General features: G+C 36.8%; 1 protein-coding gene across 1 annotated transcript in view; it reads right to left on the reverse strand.

Annotated features, from left to right (window-relative positions):
• The window catches only part of LOC121413917 (inhibitor of Bruton tyrosine kinase-like), a 32,900-nt gene that overhangs the window by 1,204 nt on the left and 10,749 nt on the right, over positions 1 to 20,947 (reverse strand). Inside the window, exons 6-20 of the mRNA XM_041606921.1 lie at positions 20,389 to 20,560; positions 19,639 to 19,762; positions 19,084 to 19,249; positions 18,379 to 18,541; positions 17,652 to 17,757; positions 16,557 to 17,122; positions 15,861 to 16,059; positions 15,106 to 15,304; positions 14,166 to 14,344; positions 11,869 to 12,441; positions 10,958 to 11,010; positions 10,280 to 10,636; positions 9,316 to 9,453; positions 1,266 to 1,370; positions 414 to 543 (exon numbers count right to left, since the gene is read on the reverse strand). Coding sequence (XP_041462855.1) covers positions 414 to 543; positions 1,266 to 1,370; positions 9,316 to 9,453; positions 10,280 to 10,636; positions 10,958 to 11,010; positions 11,869 to 12,441; positions 14,166 to 14,344; positions 15,106 to 15,304; positions 15,861 to 16,059; positions 16,557 to 17,122; positions 17,652 to 17,757; positions 18,379 to 18,541; positions 19,084 to 19,249; positions 19,639 to 19,762; positions 20,389 to 20,560 — 3,230 coding nt within the window. The remainder of the gene's footprint in view (positions 1 to 413; positions 544 to 1,265; positions 1,371 to 9,315; positions 9,454 to 10,279; positions 10,637 to 10,957; positions 11,011 to 11,868; positions 12,442 to 14,165; positions 14,345 to 15,105; positions 15,305 to 15,860; positions 16,060 to 16,556; positions 17,123 to 17,651; positions 17,758 to 18,378; positions 18,542 to 19,083; positions 19,250 to 19,638; positions 19,763 to 20,388; positions 20,561 to 20,947) is intronic.

Raw genomic sequence — 20,947 nt, forward strand, 5'->3', positions numbered from 1 at the left:
CACAAGATCACCCAGTGGATTAGTCTTCAAACTTTGAAAAGGAGGGTAATGGGTTCGAATCACAGCCAGGGCGTAATTTCGTTCAGCAGGAAATTGACCCATATTGTGCTGCACTCAACCCAGGTGAGGGAAATGGGTACCTGGCAAGATTTTATAGTTTGAAATGCATGTGCACTGCCAAAGACTTAGGAGCTTAAGCCAACTGAATAATATCTGAGTACTTTTGGAAAGGCCGAGAGATATATAGGGTAAGCAATATGCACTACACAAGAACAAGTTATTATCATCATCATCACCATCATCATCATCACCATCATCATCATCATCATTATTATAATTAGTAGTAGTAGTAGTAGTAGTAGTAGTGGTAGTAGTAGTAGTGTTATTATATAAGACTAGGTTCTTCACCATACCTGAATCTGTGCCAGCGTCTTGTTCTTTGCTTTATCAAGATTAGTCTCTTGTTCTGACTCAGCTCTGATGATATCAGAGAACTTGATAGACGGTGTAGGAGGAGACACGGCACCACTTCTCTGCCAAGGACTGCAACAAAATAATGTTTCATCATAATTAACATTAAAATACAACTCATAGATTCAGATATCTGTTAACAATCTAATGCTTTGTACACCCAGAAGAAAACACCAATGGTGGATGAGAGGGGGGGGGGGGGTTTCAGTTATCGGACCAAAGGTATGAAATCAAATACCAATTCAATTACAAAAACTTTCAACAGACAAATTATACAAGTCCCAACTAAATACTTGTTTGTTCCTCTCTCTCTCATTAACAATTTAATGGTGTATTGTTTTTTAGGGATATTTTCATTTCTACTTCTCATGCAATTCAATTATTGTTCATAAGGGAATTTACTTTCTTGAAGCACCATGAGAACTGAAGACTGGACCTGTAAGCGATATAAATAGTCAGTATTATCGTTATCATTTTCAGATGATCAGTTCAGTGGTGTATTACTGCATAGGGACAATTTTCTTTCAAGACTAAAACAAGAAAAGAAAACAAAATTCAATTATATTGCTAAAAATAGTGCTACAAATGAATCAAACTTTCATATCATGCATTTTGGCTGTGATATTGTATCAAAATTCCTGTTCAATTGCCTATCCATTTAACTTAATGGCAGATTATTTCCCTACCACTTTTTACTTCCCTTTTTTGCTTCATGAGCCTCCATTTGGATCAAGGGTCACAACATTTATAATCTCAGTAAAATATGGAAAGATGAAATGAGTATTTCTTCTTACTTGGTTACTTCTTTAGGGCTCTCAGGGGAAGCCGGGCCACTGGTACATACTGGTGTGATCTCAGGCTCCTGAACTCGTGATGACGATGGGGTAGCTAATCCAAAACTATAAGACCCAGAAATAAAGACAAAAAAAGAGATTAACAGCGGTGCTCAAAAGATAGTGAACCTCATCAGAAAATGAAGATAGTGAAAGTGTTTAAGTTGTGCCATGTTATAGATATTTAATTGTGAGGTAAGGTTGTAAAATAAAACTTTCAATAAAGTTTGTTGCTCTGGGCTTGCCGAACAATGTAATGTTGTTGTCTACACTCAACACTCAGCATGAAGGAGTGCATTTTGTGGAGGGATTCACTAACTTTTCAACAAAACTGTATCTGACATTCTGAGTTTGTAATAAACTTATCAAGTTCCATTTAGATCGATCCTACCCAAAAAATGAAAGTGCTTTATGAGACTGAAATACAGCAATCAAACCCAGGAACTTTATAATGTAGGATCAAATTTTCTAGTGTTGGATCAAACTTTGACCTCTGGACAGAAGACAAACAGCTGCAGGAGTATAGGATCAAATCTTCAATGAGTATCCTATAGGATCTAACTTTCTCTTATTATAGGATCTAACTTTCTAGAAGCATAGGATCAAACTTTCTATACGTGTAGGATCAAGCTTGATAACCTATGATTGAACTTTACATAAATACAGGATCAAAACTTTCGATAAATTGTACAGGATTAAAGAGAAATGCCAGTAGTTGCATTAAACACTGATTTCATGAGAAAGTCTGTAAAACCAGGCTTAATTGTCAGTATATCATTGAGGATCTAGACCTGGTACAGTTACATAAACTGAACTTTGTGAAATTTTGAAATATACACTGAAAAATGTTCACACTGAAGATCACCAACACAGATAAGCGCATGTGGGACAGTGTATTATTATTGCTGTAATAAAGACCCGACTTGAAGTGACCGAATCCGCGCTTATTTTGCTTATTCCTCAGCAATTACACAATTTCTTACAGAATCATTTGGCACATATTTTTTATTCATACAGACACTTGGGTGGTCATTATATTACATTCTATAAAGAGTCACTTTGAGATTGTTACCACAACTGGAATTTATCTTTAAACTTTAATACCAGGGTGCCGTTGCATAAATGTTACCATTATGGTAACTTTGCCCCCCCATGGTAACTACCATGGTAACGATGATCAACAACCAATCAGAATCCAGGATTCCATGCAAGTTACCATTGCATGGCAAAGTTACCATAATAATGGTAACTTTTGTGCCACAGGGCACTGAAGTGTAAGAACAAACTTTCTACAGACTTTGTAAGTTGTACCTCTTGAAAGAATTCATGCACCTGATTTCTGAGCATACACTGTATATTTCTTATTAAAGGTGATATTTAGTTTAATGCACAGAGCAAAATATTGCCACAAGATAACCTTTGATTGGTACCGTACATTGACTACATTCTTCTCTGAAAATTATTTACGATAATTTTCCCCCTTTTGATGCATTTCACAGGATTTTGAGGGCTCCACATCAACATTTATTGGACAAACCCCAAAATATGTCTCTTTAGATATGGAGAAAAAAACTAAATCAAAGCATCAATTCCTAACAAACAATATACGAGTATTGATCAATGATCTAAAATCAGAGAAGTCAACCATTTCAAATTATTTGCAGAATTTTGAGGGATGAAATAAAGTATTCTGCTAGAAAACAATATTTTCAATTTTCTGCAATGAAATTGTGAATACATTTTTTTTGGGGGGAAGTATGTATTTTCATCAAACCTGCAGTACTTTCATTAAAGGAGAATGAAACCTTTGGAACAAGATAGCTTGTGGGAAAACAGAAAAATCAAAGAAACTGATTAACGAAAGTTTGAGAAAAATCGGACAAATAATGAGAAAGTTATGAGCATTTGAAAATTGTGATCACTAATGCTTGAAGATCCTCAAATTGGCAATGCGATGTCACTTGAGAACAACTCTCCCCATTACTTTAGTATATATTTCGGTTAAAATGCCCCTTTTATCACATCTATCAGGAAATCGTGTGTTCTTTCTATAGGAGGGCATGTAATACAGACTTTTGAATACATCATGGATAAAGTGTTTGTATCACCATAAGAAAAAGTTATAAGACATTTTTGGGGTATTTTATAGTCTATCAAAGGGAAGGTTGTTCACATGTGACATCACACATCCTTGTTGCATTGCCAAAGGGAGGATCTCCATAGCATTAGTTATTGCAATATTCAAATGCTCATAACTTTCTCATTATTTGTCCAATTTTTCTCAAACTTTCTTTGTTCTTATTCTTTGATTTTTCTGTTTCGACATAAGCCTACTTGTTCCAAAGGTTTCATTCCCCTTTAAAAACTAAAAAATAATGCAAAAAGGAACAATTAGCATGATCTCTGTAAAGGACACAATCACCATACTAATCAGTAGAAGTGTTCACTAATTGGAGAGTGGGAGGGCAATTAACTAGTGCATGATGCAGAAATTGTGCCGCTGGGGTTGCTAGATCAGGTGTTAAAACTATTAACCTCTACACTGTATCTAATGGGTGTTTTGATCTGTGAGAGATTGCCTCGATGCTTTGAAGTTTGAACATTGCTTGAAATAAACACAGTAATTGTTTATATGAATGAAGTTTTCAATATCAGTCTATTCAAAAGCTGGTGATATCTTTGTGTGAATGCAAAAAAAAAATGTTTCTGAATGTCAATCTGTTACCTTGGAACTGCCCACTTAACTGTTACTTCATACTGTCCAGTAAACCTCAATTTTTTACCTTCTTTTGAATCTTGTCCACACCTCTTTAAATTAAGAATATGATATGGATATTGGAGAATCACATTTTTACGTATATCATTATGATATTGTTATGGGTATTAAAGTAATGGCAGGAAGTTATTAATGATTCATGTCGTTTGATTACATGTAGGTACAATATACTGTATTTTTCATCTTTGTGCATCATGCTTATTGTTAAAGGCCAAGTCATCCCAGAAAAATTTTAATTTGAATAAATAGGGGAAAATAAAAAACTAGCATATTGCTGAAAATTTTATCAAAATCGGATGTAAATTAAGAAAGTTATGGCATTTTAAAGTTTCGCTATTTTACACAAAACAGTGATATGCACAATTCAGTGTTATGCAAATGAGTCAGTCAATGATGTCCATCACTCACTATGTCTAGTGTTTTTTATTGTTTTAATCATATGATATCTTATTTTTTTACAGATTTGACAATAAGGACCAAGTTGACTGAACCATATAGTATTAAACAATGCTTATTCCACAGGTTCAGGGAGGAATTAATCATTGTTTCACTTGACAATGAGGAGAAAATAAGAATATTTCATATAATAAAATACAAAAGAAATAGTGAGTGGATGACATCATCAGTCTCCTCATTTGCATGCCGACCAGGAGGTGCATATAACTGTTTTGTGACATTTAGCGAAATTCTAAAACATTATTACTTTCTTATTTTACATCCGATTTTGATAAAACTTTCAGTGTCATGCTTGTTGGATTTTTCTCTTTTTATTCAAATCATCTTTTTGTTGGGGTGGACTTGTTCTTTTAAGCAATTGGAAACCAAATTTCTTTGTAGGCACACATTGACCAATACACGAATCTTGAATCTTAAAGAATTTCATCAAGATAAACCCCATGATTTCCAATGTATCCATGTGCATCCAGGCCTAGGCTAGTAGTAGGTTACTCCAAGTTAACGGCGAGTTGATTAAGTATGTCGATTGTAGGTTGATGATAAAACCAGATGTATAATAATAGCCTTTAACCTTTGCAACTCTCATTGAAAGTGAGTGTAGATTGGGAGGTTGTAATAACTGTCTGATTATATGAGCTTCGAGCAGATTATAATATACATGTAGATGTAACACCAGCACGATTTTGTGTGTACATGTATAGTGAAGAGGTGTTATCATTTTAGTGTATATTTAGTGTATCAAACTTGTGTGCAAATTTGTTTTCATCCAAAACAGGCCTTATCTACTGATATTTTTTTTTAAGTAAAGTGAGATAATTGTATAATAATTATGTATGAGCAGCGAGTAGTATGTTTTTTTTTTAATAAAAGCACCATTATATAAAACTAAACCAAATAACAATGGCAACACTCCACTAGCCAAGTTTGCATGTACATGTAGCGGGGGGGGGGGGGGGGCAAAATCTCCTCCTGGTTTATTGAAACACACTTTGCAAGATCTATCCTGTCCTACTATGACAAAAGGATGCAAGTGAAAAAATTGTTATATCCTGTAAAAGAGTTCAATGTGTGTAATTTACATCTAGGTTTCAAGTTGGATTTTCCAGTTTTTAAAAAACAAAATATTCATAAAAATGCAATATAAACACATAAAAGATTTGGATCCCTAGGAAGTGATGCTTGTAAATTGAAGCCCAAAATATATGTTGAAACATTTCAAGTAATTTACATTACAATTGATGCAGTAGCACTATGCCACATCTCCATGTACAATCAATAGTTTTTGACAAATTTTGCCTGGAACAATTTATAGGCCCCAAAATTAAAACAAATAAAAATTCACCTTTGGTTCTATATCACTCCTTCCTCTTGGAGTACCGTATATATGTTGATTAATTTAAATTCTAATTACTGTTAGGTTGTATCCTATCATGTCTCTTCAGACCAGTGGTATTAACCAACAATGTTCACTTTGTCAATCCCAAGGTATTTTCTGTGATCGTGCAGGTATGAAGGCCCCTCATAGCTGTTACTATGTCACTTAAGACCTTATGCCAGAATGAATTTGATTGAAAACTGAGAAATAATAGATATGACAGTGTATGATGAAATATGCATAAATACATTTGCAATCAAACAGATCTTCAGAATTAAAAGCCATAACTCTTTCAAGAGAGAGATGTTGATGACAATTATTCCTCTAGGGGGGGGGGGGTTCATGAAACACCTTGTCACTGACTAGTTTGCTCTGAGCCAATCAAATGCAAGGATTTCAGTAGCTTATAACAACTTTCAGTGAACAACTACTGACTATTTGTTTCATGAAATGCTCCCCCTGCTTACTCTCCTGGGGAGTGTTTCATGAAACACTTTGTGGGTGACTATCACCGACTAGTTTGCTCTGAGCCAATTAAATGCAAGGATTTCAGTAGCTTGTAACAGTCGTCAGTGTAAAACAGGATTGCATCACTCATCTCCTCTCCATTAGTCATGCATTTCATCTCTCATGAATGATGGTACTCTATGCTGCCAATTAGTTTGTGATATGCTTCAATGAAGTTTAATTCACAGCCTAATACAAGCCAGGATGCATGAGTGAAGGGGGGGGGGGGGGAGTTGAGGGTAAAATTGCCAATTCATCTATTGGCAACTCGTCCACTCATCACATGGTCTACCTTCATTTAGTCTAATGCCATTCCGTCCATCAACATTTCTCCTATCAACCATTTGATCAATCATTTGGTCCAATCATCACTTCGTCTAATCCAGGCCTGGTCTAATCACCAGTTTTGTCCCTGACCATTTCGACTCATAAATAGTAGGTCTAATATCCATGTTATTTTCACTCATTTCGCCCAATTAACACTTAGTCGGTTAGTCCAATTAGATCAAATGGTTTATGGACTAAATGACTATTGGACCAACTGGTTATGAGACAAAATGGTGAGTGGACGAAATGATATTTAGACCATGTGGATTGTGGACGAACTGATGGTAGACCGAATGATAGTGGACGAGTTGGTAATTGGACGAAATGGCATTAGACCAATTGAAAAATAAACCAGGAAGGGGACTGGGGTGGAGGAGGAGGGTGGATACACTCATTATCCATTGAGGATTCATTCAATAAAGTTTGTCAAATTCAAGTCAGGAAAGAAAGGAAATTCTAAATAAAAACCTGATGTTTTTATTACAACTAATAGCAATTAAAATTGCTTAATTTCAAATTTCCCCCAAACCCCACTATTGTTTGTATTATTAACAGCAATTAAAATCATTGCATTTTTTACATTTAAAACATTTTTTTTTTCATTCATTTTCCAAGACTGTATTTCAAATTATGAGGCTTTATAGGGCAAGTCCTTCTCAACAAACAGTTGATTGGAATAAATAGAAATAAATAAATCATCAAAGCATATTTAATACTGAAAATTCCATCAAAATCTGATGCAAAACAAGAAATGACTTTAAACATGTAGCTTAATTATTAAAAAAAAGTTATTTGCACATCATAGTCTGCAAGCTATCAGACAATATTCATGTATCAGACAATATTAAAATTTTGTGAAATCTACATTACATGATCTCCCATGAAAAAAACACCTGAGGCCTGTCATACAAAGATTTGCTATTGACCCAATCAATCGCAACTATGGAAAGCCAGTAATGTCAACATATAAAATGCATGTTTGCTCAAAAAAATTTCTAGATATGAATTTAAATCCATAAATTCATTGATTTCTTAAAAATTTGGTGTGTTCCCCTTTGTTAACAAAGCCATTTGCAAATTTCCTGTTGAAAAGAAATATGACACTGATGGATTTCCATAGAGTTAAGATTGATTGGATCAATCGTAACTCTTTGTAAGACAGGGCCCTGATCTATGGATAGACCTAATAAAAGTCCATATGAGTAAAATAGTAATGGGGGAGTTGTACTAGAGTAACATCATACATGTTGGTCACATTGCAATTGGAGGATGTCCACAATTCTATTCAAATTCTTATAACATTCCAACTATTTACTGTATTCAAATTTTTTTCAAACTTTCACTAATTTCTATTGTTTGTTTTTCTGTTTTATTACTGTCAACTGGTATTTCCTTCTCCTTTAGAATTATGAAATAAAAGCTTTGCAAACAATTCCACTTATCCATGAAACGGACTAGTGCTTAGTTTGGTTGATAGAAAGGCAATTTTTCAATTGACAAGATATGAAAAATACAAAATAAAAAAAAGGATTAAAATTTCAAATAAGAAATTGCAACCCATATTTCACAAAATAGAAAACCAGATTAAATGCACTTCAACTAAACTCAAAACTGATCTTTTCTGACGATAAACACTTTCAACTTTAAGGAAACAAACCCATCAAACAAGCAAACATCTCATCCACACACTTCAACTCCAATTTTGCATTATATGTTTAAGTGTTTACAAGAATCGTTTCTGCAATCTTCCATTTTTCTTTAGAATTTGACCAAAAGTCAATCCTTATCAGTCAGTCTGTACATACACATTGAAAGAATCTGAGTATGTGTAGATACAGTAAATCTTGTCTTTTTAGCCACCTACCTGTAGTGAAAAACCTGTTTTTAGTGGCCACCAAAATTGTCTTGAAATTGAAATGAATATATATCAAAGAACCTGTCATATTAAGGAGCATTGTGGCCAAGTGGATTAGTCTCCAGACTTTGAAACAGAGGGTCATGAAATAAATCCCAGCCACGGTATAATTTCCTTCAGCAAGAAATTGATCCACAATATGCTGCTCTCAACCCAGGTGAGGTAAATGGGTACATGTACCTGGCAAGAATGTATTCCTTGATATGCAGTGTCTGTAACAGCTGCTCTGCTAAAGCCAGGGTAATTATGCTTATTACTGTAGAGCAAGAGACTTCTGATAAAGTGTTATGTGCTATATAAAGAAGTATAATAATGATTAGGTTGTATCATTATTAAAGGCAACTTGTCTACAGTGGTCACTTTTTCTGTTTCAATTGGGTGGCCTTGATAGATAGGTTGGACTGCATCTACAGAGTACAGACCATTTGAGCTAAAATCCAAAACTAACTGACTAACTACAAACTGGGGCCCGTATCACAACGCTATGGAATCATTGTAGAATATCTTTAGGAATGATTGCATTGACCACAATCTAGAGCCAATCTTGAAAATCAAACATACAATCAATCACTAAACTTTGAGGTACTGAACACTGGTCTGTTCCCAGAAATTCCACTTCTCAATGTAGGACAAGAAATAATTGAGAACACCTCACCTTATTTTTCTTGATGCGGAGGTTCTCTTGTCCGGGGAAGATGGGATCGTATCCCAGATGGATTCGACTGCTCTGTCTTCAGCTTGAAGGTCACGGAATGAAACCTGTGATGGCTGGACTGGGGATGTCACCTTGGCCCTGTTTACACAATTATCAAGTATGTCATTAGGGGAGTGTTTCATGGTACATCCTGTCAGGGATTCTCACTGACAAATTTGCTCTAAGCCAATCAGATGCAAGGATTTCAGCACCTTGGTCCCGTTTACACAAGAATTATAAAGAATGTCATTATGGCTGTGTTTCATGAAGTATTTTGTCAGCGATTCTCACTCATAACTTGGCTCTGAGCCAATCAGATGCAAGGATTTAAATAGCCAATAAGTAGTCAATAAAAGTCACTATCTATTTCATGAAATATTATTGGACAAAATCCAGAATACAGAATATGGTCATGAACAATAATTGAACCCAGTTCTTGCTGTCGAACATATATTGTAAATGCAATTGATATCGTCACTAATTGATTATTGGAAATAATACAGTCAGAATTTGCAAAGACATTGCTGAAACCTTTGGTCATCCCACATGACACCGCACATTCCTTTCTTTTGTAGAGAAGTTTTATGAACATAAACAGCTTCATTAAATATCATCTAGGATGGTACTGGTTGCATGGATTTATAGGTCATATAAAAGGAAAATCCATACAGATGTTTATGTCCACACCCCAAAATATGCAGGACCTTTCTAAAATTATCTTTCTGTAATCTAGTTCTCATGTAATTTGGAAATGCTCTCAACCGTTCATGAGAAGTTTACAAAATACTGTAAAAATGGAGGAAAATGGGGGTCAAACAAAATGGTTGGATCATTAAATGGAATTGCCCTAAATCATTTGGCCATGTGAGAGAGTTCATAGACTCTGAACTATGAGGTTGTAAATACTGCGTGAGGATGAACTCACCAAGGACACGCCACAGGCTTGTGATATCCTGCCACCGGTCCATCTCTTCGTTCCCCGCCCCCATGCTTCTTCTCGTCCGTCCCGCCCCCAATCAGGGCAGCCTCCTTCTTCCTCTGCTTCTGCGACTTCTTCCCCATGGGGGTGTGGTGGCCCCTGCTGGAGGGCTGCGGTCTCTGGGTGGGGGAGAGAGTGGGGGACAGCGGGAGTGGTGATGTGGTGGACACTGAGGGCGCTTTGGCTGCCTGCCCTGTAGCATTGGTTTGTGCAGTGTAGGTGCTGGCCTGAGGGCTGGTGAGGGACCTGTTATCTGACTGGGACTGCATGATATCCCGTAGACCAGTCACTGGGCTCTTGGGGCTGGGGAACAAGAATACTTACAATTATTATTCGTCTTTGACCGAATTCATAATAATATGAAGCGATCCTACAAATGAAACCTTTGAGATGCTCGTCATGTCGTCTAATGATCTTTAATCAACCATTCTTTCAATTTGTATTCTTAACAATGGTTTTGCTGTGATTTCGAGGCAATTAATCTAGGCCATATGGGTTAGTGCGTCAAGATTAATTTAATTTGGAAATACACGGCAAGTGTTTTTCTTTGGAATGGAAAAAAAGCCAAGACGTGTATGAAATGTCTTTGATCGTTTTTTTTTTACAAAGAATGGAAATTCCTACCTTGCCCAACTCCAAGTCTTGGTGCTGCCAGATGAATGTTCATTCTTTTCTCCCTGTGTATAAAAGACAGAGAAAAGGTAAAAACATCCATAGTGCATGATTTTGATATTTGGAAAGTAGCAAATTATCAATTAATGCAGGAGAAAAAAATGTAAGGTAATACAAGGTGTCCAGTAGATGTATGTTCCAAGATACTCATCTGTGGAATTTTTAATCTGGTGGAATCTACTTGTTTGGTTTACTAGCAGACAGCCTTATTCTCAGATTTTTTAACATTACCATGGTCAAAACCTCTAGGTCTATATAAACTGGGTATAATTACTATTTGGTCCAACCAACTCTAGATCAAATACTCAATTAATAAACTGTCACCATTTTAGCGTAAAACCAAGTTGGTTTTGGTTTTACGCTAAATTTCCAATTTACCTACTCATTAGTTGCCCTTTCATCAAATGAAAGTTTGGCCTAACAGTTTGTGTTAGACTCTATGGTCTAGACCAAATCAATATTAGATGGGAAGGGTATACAGACCAAATGGATGTGAGAAAAAATGGTAGATGGGCTTAAAGGCAATTAGTCCAAATGGTTAGTGGATGAACTGGTAAAAGACAAACTAGGATAGACCATGTGAGATGAGAGTATGAGACCGACCAGAGAATAGACCAAGTGGGTGTAGACCTGGCGAGCGTTTCATGAAGGGACTTTGTCCGACAAGTTCTGTTTCATCCAACAATTACCATAGTAATAGTACCTCTCAGCCAATCAGAATCAAGGAAAGATGTCAGATCTGACAACTTGTCGGACAAAAATGTTAATGGAACGCTCCCCAGGTAGCAATTTACTATGGAATCAAATCAAAACAGGAAATAGAAGTGAGATCATACCAAATAGTAATTCAAATGTATTCTTACCTTAATCTCTTGATCCCCCTTGTGGACAGCAACTTTGACAGGATCTTTCTTCCTCTCTTTTCTATTGGCCATATTACCCTCACTTTTGTGTTTCCTCTCCAGTGCATACATCCCATCCACGCTTCCAGGGGGCATTACTTTATCAGGAGACATCAATGCTTCTGTGTTCACTTGATCAACAGGAGTAGGTGATACTGTTCTTTGAGCCTCTGGGTTTGAAGACACCTCTGCAGGACTTGAGATGGACATGTCCTGCAAGGCCTCACTGCAGGAGTCAGACCGGGCTGCCGCATCCGTCTTGTTTCCTTGGGAAATGCTTGCATCATCGCAGCTCTCGCTAATGGACATGCTCGATTGCTTGCCGGTGCTGCTGGTGCGTCGGCGTCCCTTCCGCTTTGCCTTGGCCTTGCGAGCAAGTGCCTCAAAGTCGTTTAAAGTAGGGTTCCAGGCTTTAGGTTGTGCAGGAGCGCTTGTGGAATCCTGATGGGAGGCATTATCTTCAGGTGGGTTAGGGTCAATGTGGCTGATGTCTGGTGCATTCATTGATGGCTTGATGAATCTGGTGTATGGTAGCTGTGAAAATTATCAAACAAATTACTTTAAATGATGTCTGAGATATAAAGATTTCATTGCACTGATGGTTTTTACACACTATAAATACGTTTTATAAAGCTGTTTGCATGTTGTCTAGGACTTTACACAAGGCTGGTGACCTGTTAATGAATTCTCAGTTTTCCAGTTCATTTGGAAAGTTGTTGTAATGCTACTTAATTTTCATGAAGAAACATGGAGGTCATATGTACAAAAAAGTTTAATTTATGGATCTGCCTAGCTGCTAAAATGCTTTATAAGGACTTTCATTATCATACTTGTGCAAGTTGAAAGCCTGAGAAAAAAAAACCTGTTGTGGAAGCGGAAAAGAGAAGGGCTTTGAGATGGATGGGCAGTGTTAAGGGAGAGAGGACCTGGAAGTGGATTGACATATCATGGAGAAATTGAATCAATACAAAATTTGCAAAAGGCCAATTGACTTGCATAATATGAACCCGTCGGACTAATGCGACAAAAGTTCGGACAGCACATGTTTGACCGAACTCGCGATTGTTACTTCTTAGCAGGTCTCTTGATTGCTAAACCAAAATAGATATCCTCTGTGAAGTTGCATGTTTCAAAGTGAAAACACACAGCTTACTTCTGGTTGGTTAGACTACTAACTATTGTTCTCCTATTCTAGTCGACCTCCCGTCTATTACATAACACCCCCAGGCATGCACCCGGGTGAAAGGTTTGAATTCCTTCTCTGCTCTGAGATTAGCCTTGATTTCCCATGATTTTTCAATTGAAGGTCTCTTTAACCCTATCTAGGCCGGGGTATTTTGGGAGTTCCTATGGCCGGGGGGGGGGGGGCCTCCCAGGCCCCCCCTAAGATCTCGGCCGTCGACCGCGTGATCGCGCCGAAAATTGGCACGCGGGTTGCCTGGGGCATAATCTACAAGATTGTATAGTAATTTATTTCATGCGAATCGCGATTAAGTGATTATGCTAATTTATGCGTAATTAGTATGCGAAATCATACTTTTCCCTCTAACTCCCTAAATAAAGCTCTAAATGTACTAATTTTTGGTATAGAAACTCTTTGTGGTGTCCTTAGCAAGCGTACATGAAAAAAATTGTGATATCGAATCATTTTCTTATGTATTATATTGCTTTTTGCAATTTCTTATGTATTTCTTTGTTTTTTGGACCTTTTGTTTTTCATTGTTTTTTCAATGAAATTTGTTGGGGACTCTTCTGTGATCATAAAAAGCATAAAATGAATACATTTAGACTAGAAAAACAATAAATAATCATACATTTATGAATTTTGGTTGAAAACACAATTTGCATTGACTTTGTACACGAAATCACGTTTTTGAGCAATTTTCGGTCTGACATGCACTTACATAATGTTGCGTAATTTCGGAACCACGTACCCGGGTGATGCAAAATTGGTCTCAAAAGTTGCGCAAGACTTGAAAGTAAAAAGTCAGCGAGCGGCGCGGTCAAAAAATTTCGCACGGCGAAAATATCGCGCGATTCGTTGAGGGGGGGCCTCCGAGGCCCCCCCCCCCCGGCCTAGATAGGGTTAAAGGGAATGATATGGTGAAGAAGGAAAGAAACGAGGTTGGTCTGAACAAGGAGGATGCACAAGACCGAAAGAAGTCCCAGGATCGGGATTGTCATCATGACGAATGTCAGTAACCCTCTATAAGAGGCAAATGCTGACTAAAAAAATTGGTGATTATCAATCAACTTACAGTTTGCTTGTACGATGTTGAGAGATCCTCCAGAACGTGTTGATCAAGCGGTTCTAGACTCCCAGACTCAACCAAGGATGCAAGGTTAAGGCATATGAACTGATGACAGCTTGCTTTGAGCTGCTTGGCTTGGTACATGCTGGCAAACTCTAGCAATTCGGCCACATTCCTCAGTGTTACTGTGGATATTGAAAATGAAAGTGATTAGGGTATTTAATACAGATATGTCCTTTGTTTCATATATAAAACTCATCACAAACATAAATTTCCAGCAATGGTTCAAAGCTGCCAAAATCATTAAATGTGATTGGCTGAAAGTAAAATTATTATAGAAGTTTTGCATTTATTATAACAATAAATCTTTATGAACTTATGAATGATATGGGTATCTTTCTGAATTGAGTTGATTTAAGTCTATAATAACAGGGCCCTGTTGCATAAAAGTTACCATTATGGTAACTTTGCCATCCAGTGGTATCTTTCATGGAATCCTTGATTTTGATTGGCTGATCATGAGCATTGCTACCATGGTAGTTTTATGCAACGGGTCCCTGGGCTTTTTTTAAGCCAAAGTATGTGTTATTCTACAGTCACTGTAGGAATTGTGCTTCTCAGTCAATCAAAATCCAGGAAAGTTGTCAGATCCGACAACTTGTCAGACAACAAATGTTGATGAAACACTCACCAGGGCCTCCAAACACAAAAGATTAGCAATTAATTGCTAATATGAAAGAACAATTCTGATCAGTTCCTAGTCTACTGAACAAAATTCGCAGCACAATTATGTTGATAGGCAATTTCATTTAGTGATTAGTCGCTATTAAGCCTTTGTGTTACGGGGCCCTGACCTGCTAAGAGGTCTTGTACATTACAAAATATTTGTCTTTTAATTTTCAATGCAGGGATTTATAAAATTTACAGAAAAAGGAAAGTCTCTTACCGAGGTCGACCAACGCTATCTCACACATATCCTTGAGTCTGGTCACAAAGAGCTGGTCCGCAATGACGATGGTGTTACACAGTAACTCTAGGTCCTGGCATCCATCAAGCTTTGGGACCTGGTCCATGTACAGGTAGTCCAATAGTAGGTCCAGGATCGAAGCTGGCATGGACATTTTAAGAGGTTCATTAGTGGAAGCCTGAGTGAGAGAGAAAGACAAAGAGGCACTCTTCGTGAAAAAGAGAACAGTACAAAATAAATTATACACATTCTATAGTTTTGAATCTGTAGTTTATGTGGATTTTATTTTTAAAATCAGCCTGTATATAGAGAAAGTGTCTAATGATGAATACATGCTTTATCACAGCACAACACTGTTAATTTGACGCTTGTTGCTTGAGGTTACAACAAAAAAGAGCCCACACGTTTACGGAGTGCCATTTCTCAACACATTCACAGCGAACGAAATGTAATTCGGTGGCAAAAAATTATCAAAAATAAACTATCGTGTCATAAAATGATAAGAACTACAAAAGAAAATATATATATAATGAATTTTAATAAATTAATTGATTCATATCTCTTCCATGGATAGAAAAGAAGTATCATGAAGCCCAGCATTCAATAGAAGTGTGGTTTGAAATTCTAGTTTAGACTAGGGTTAAACCTAAGTTTGATTCTCAGAATACCTCCTTAAGGGATGAAGCAAACTTTCCCACTACTACTACTACCGCTATTTAATTTCATCAACTCACCTCCATCCATCCGCTTCCCAGCATGCTTTGGAAGTAATCCAGCCGAGCCGAGAGGACACACTTATGGCATGGGAACTGGGTTCCTTCCTCCGACATCAGGATGACATCACTGAGATGATTGGTGCGATGGAAGCTCAGCGCAGACAGGGCTGGACCAAAGTTACTCAGTCTGCCATCTATCACCTTGACATTGTCCAATCTAAGAATCAAAACAATAATTATAATATTGAAAATCTGAAGAACTACTACTGCTACTGAAAGACATGAATTCCATTTTATATGAAAGCAACACTTTGGACATATTTTGATAATAATAATGATAATAATAGCTGAAAATATAGTGCTTCTTTTTCCAGAGGATTCAGAGAGCAAGTGCAGGTAACTCTGCCAAAAGTCCACCTTCCATAAGTCAAATGATCACCTAGGTCGAGGCATTTTCTAGACCAGATTATTCAAAACATGTGATATATATACTCTTCTAAGTCAAACAGATTATTGTGGTCCCAATGGATTCAACATATGCAGAGTTAACTGTCTTATTACATTATCTTTATCTTGAAGCTAAATCAGAAATGAGACATTTCACACAATCATAATCTTTATTTCACATCTGTTAACAATACATGTACTAGAATGTTTATACTGCACAATTTGACATAAGGGATACTTTGTTTTTGCTGTTAGGAATTCAATTACCTTTTGGCAAGAGACTTGATTCCAAATTTCTTAGCTTCTTCCACAACCTGTCTGACAGCTGACAAAGGTCCATGTTTCTCAGCTTTGAGGTGATCTGACTTTACTCCCTTTTCCTTTTTCTGCCCTTTCTTGCCTTTCTTCTTCCCCTCTCCGACCGTTCTATGTTCCCTATACACAGAATAAGCAGACTGGTGTCGGTTTCTCTCATTAATTGTCAGTTCTTCCCTGTTATACACATCCCCCGAACCGGGGTCACAGTCTATGCTTCTTGGGCTGGAAGAACAATGCTGTTTTGAGTGGCTAATGCGTAGCTGGAAATCGGGGCGGAGCGCATCGCAGGTACCGGTGTACATATACTGCATTAGGACGTGGAAGACGTCGTGGTCGATGATATCGGTGAGGTCAATGATTGTGGTTCCTTCGTCATCGACGACCACCTCTGGTTTGTTGGTTATCTTTCCATTGTTCTCAGATGAGGATTCATCGGGATCGGTAAAGATCTTGTTGAAATACTCACTGCCCTGAGCGAGGATGTACTTATGAGCTGCAATCCGATTATTAGCATTCTATGGAGGGGTAGTAGAAACATGGAAAAGCGCATGAGCATGAATTAACCTCTATGAAATTTTTCGTTCTCCCTATTAGAAATGTCACCAGGTGTTAACTGATATTACCCGTAAAACGAGAGGTAAAAGAGGTTGAACCTTAACAAGCTAAACATGTGTTTTTATACTAACTCTGTTCAACCTGCTGATTTTAACATATTTGACATCAATAAGGATCAATCCTAATAATAATACTTTGCTCTTACATAGAATTTAATGAAATTGGACAACATTTCTAAGCCAATACAGATATATCATGTCCCAGTTTGGATTGTGGCTTGCCTGCACAAGACAATACACTTTCTCCACCAGATCCATTAGCCAATAGGTTAACCTGTTTAATACTGAATTCCCATAGGCTTTGTACATGGATCATCAAGTTCTGGAAGGCAACAGGATAAGTATGAATTCTTTCAAAAATTCTCCAATGCTTCTTGAATCAAAATACTTTTATGCCAGTTTTTTGCTTCCCATTCTGAAGTCCACTCACCTTGATAAGTACATCATGGATCAAGTCCATGGAGTCAGCTTCCACCATCAGCTGTTTGAAATCATTCTCAATCTCCGATCCACTCAGTTCAGGAAGCTCTGTTAGACTGCAGTGCAAGAATGGATAACAATGGTTACAAATGAAACTAGAAATATCACCGAAGGTGAGTAATAATGTAATGTCATGATGGGCTTTACTCTGATGTCTGCAGCAAGGTTCAAGAGCATTGGATGAAAACTAAGCAAGAACTGAATACGCTAACTAATTTGGCTAAAAATTTGGTTTAAAGATTGAGCTAATCTATAGTTTGGTTAAAGATTTGGTTTAAAGATTAAACTGTGGTTTGGTTCAAGATTCAGTTTGAAGACTTGACTGTAATTTGGTTATAAAAGATTCAGTTCAAAGATTGAACTAAGCTATAGCTTGGTTAAAGACTCAGTTTGAAGATCGAATTGTAGTTTGATTATAAAAGATTCTGTTCAAAGATTGAACTAAGCTACAGTTTGGTTTAAGGCTTCAGTTTAAAGACTGAACTGTAGTTTGGTCAAAGATTCAATTTAAATTTTGAACTGTTATTTGGTTGAGGACTCGGTTTAAAGACTGAAATTAAGGTTTGGTTAAATATTCATTTCAAAAATTGAAATGTAGTTTAATGAAAAACCCAGGTTAAAGATTTAACTGAGGTTTGGTTAAGGGTTGAAGTTAAAGATTGAAACATGGATCTCACCTTGTTCTAGGATCCGACTGTAGGACGACAAAGTTGGCTCCTTGAGGGTCACAGGAAACGCCAGTAGCTCTGTGAATGACTGGTAGACGTTCTATGCTCACAGGCTGCTCCCCTTTGACATCCTTAGATCCCTTCTCTGTGCTAGGTTTACTGGATATGTCAGCTTCAGAGAAAGATATAAAAAAAATTATTGTAGTTACTATAGTACGTGGGTTTTCTTTTTTTACATTGGTGTGGAAAAATATTGATAATCATACACCATTTATCAAAGAATTAATTCCATGGAAAAAAATTGGTCTTTTTTTCAATGTGTCATTTCTTCCCCTTGTAATGAATTTACAAAACGAGAAGTTATCACGGTGAGGCATATTAAAAGTCAAAGAACATAGAAATCTTCACTAATACATAAACGTACATTTTCCTTTTATATTATTATAGTTTATAATCAAGTTATTTCATAAAACTAGAAACTTCATAAATTACTGTGCATCAATCAACAGAAAGTTAAAACTAAATTTCACATGACTACTTTGCCCTCATTTAACAAAATAAATCAAAATTCAAACAGGAATGTAATGAAATTATAATGTCTCATCTCATCAATTTTAAGTCCACTTAAGTTCTCAGTACAGAGTCATTTAAACACATGCATGCTTTCTTAGATATCATATAAAACAACAATACAAAGGAGTACAAGCATGATACCTGAATTTTTCTTGGCACTGATAAATTTGGCACGGAATCCTTCGCCCTCTGATGTCACGAAGACCATGTTCTGTTCATTAAAGGCGAATCGAGTTACTGATAGCTGTCGACGATGGGTCCATACGCAACGTCTCCATGAATTGTCACTCTTGCGCCAGCTGGTAACCTATGCATAAACAAAGACCATGTTCCGTTATAAGATCAAATTCAATCTCCTTTTTTTGGACCTCAAATTGGCAATGTTTATACCCTTTTCTACTCATTTTCTTACTTTGACAAAATTAAATAAATCAAATATAACATGAGTCATAATTTTAATTACAAAATTTGAACAGAAAGTTGCAGACTTTTTATTTGCTAACAGTGATTTTATTGTTTTCATAATGTTGCTAAATCTTAGCGGCCAGATGTCCACAATGATAAACCTGTCTTTAAACCTTTTATGTTTCCCTGGGATGGCCCACAATGATTTTCCAGAAAGATCAATAGGAAAAAAGAGTAGAAAAAAACAGCACAAATCACAATCTGAGCATTAATGTTGTTTCGTTGTATTACCTTGCCGTTAGAATGAAGAGCAAGAAGATGAAGTTCTTCTCCTCCCTGCTTCTTTAAAACATTTTCAGCCAGCTCGGCATTGAGATGACCACCAATCACTGCAAGCTGCTTCAAAGACAGGTGACTGAAAAGAAAAGAAGAGAAAACCATATGGCATGGTGACCTATGTTGTGCAGTGCCCCTTGTGCATATCACAATTCTATATCAAAAGTACAAGCGCAACAACCATAATCATTACATCTGCAATACAAAGACAGATATTCATTAAAGAATCCAAGTTAAAATGGGGAAGAAATACTAAATTTCAGGCATTTAATTTCATGGCCTCAAAATTCCGTAATCATCTGTAAAATTAATGGGTGCAGACAAGGGGTACCATTGATTTCCCCCAAACTAAAAATGACAGTTCATGGGTTTACATTGGCAATTCATATATTTTGCTTAAACTTTGATGAGATTTTTGGTGCTCTTACTCTTGAGAATATAAATAATAATATCAACTGAAACTTTTGTAAAATTCAAGAGAAATTTAATGTTTATATTCAATTTGTAGGTCTGCACACATGTGGATCCCCTTTTATACATGTACATCACATAACAGCTTGGCATCGGCATTTAGGTTGGAGCATAATAATAAAATAGTGTTGGGTTATGCACGACCCACTGATTTTTTTATAACTAAAGTAGTTCTGCTGGGAAAACAAAACTTTTTTTAAATGGGCTTCAATTAGGTTGAAATGCATTACTTACTTTGATGCGACCTTCCTGCACTGGTATTCATGAAGGACGTAGATATCGCCATCCTTGGTCAAGCAGACCGTAGCAGCATCACTGGTCACTACATCCTTAATGATGATATTAGGATGAGAGAGGGAGGTGACTTGATGGAAGCTACTAATGTACTTCTCTCCTTTGTAGTGACCTGCAAAGAATGATATGAATAAGAACAATATGAATGATTGAGATTATCAAAACCTACGTATTAGAAAATCAACCAAAAGGGTGAAACAGCATCAGTGATCATCCTACATCCTTAATGCAGGATGAGAGAATGAGAAAGAGAGAGGGGACTTGATGGAAGCTACTAATGTACTTCTCTCCTTTGTAGTGACCTGCAAAAATGATTAAAATGAACAGTAATTTCATAAAACCCTAATTACGAGAGAAACGCTGAAAGAGGATTAGCCCAGTCTTTGTCTTTAGTATGAAACATTTCTAATGGATTCACGAAAGCTGCTCCGGTGACAATTGCTCCGCTATGAATTCCACACTAACTTCAACCCATGACATTGACTCCAGCAATAATTGC

Source organism: Lytechinus variegatus, chromosome 4, assembly GCF_018143015.1.
Source record: "Lytechinus variegatus isolate NC3 chromosome 4, Lvar_3.0, whole genome shotgun sequence".
Lineage (NCBI taxonomy): Eukaryota > Metazoa > Echinodermata > Echinoidea > Temnopleuroida > Toxopneustidae > Lytechinus > Lytechinus variegatus.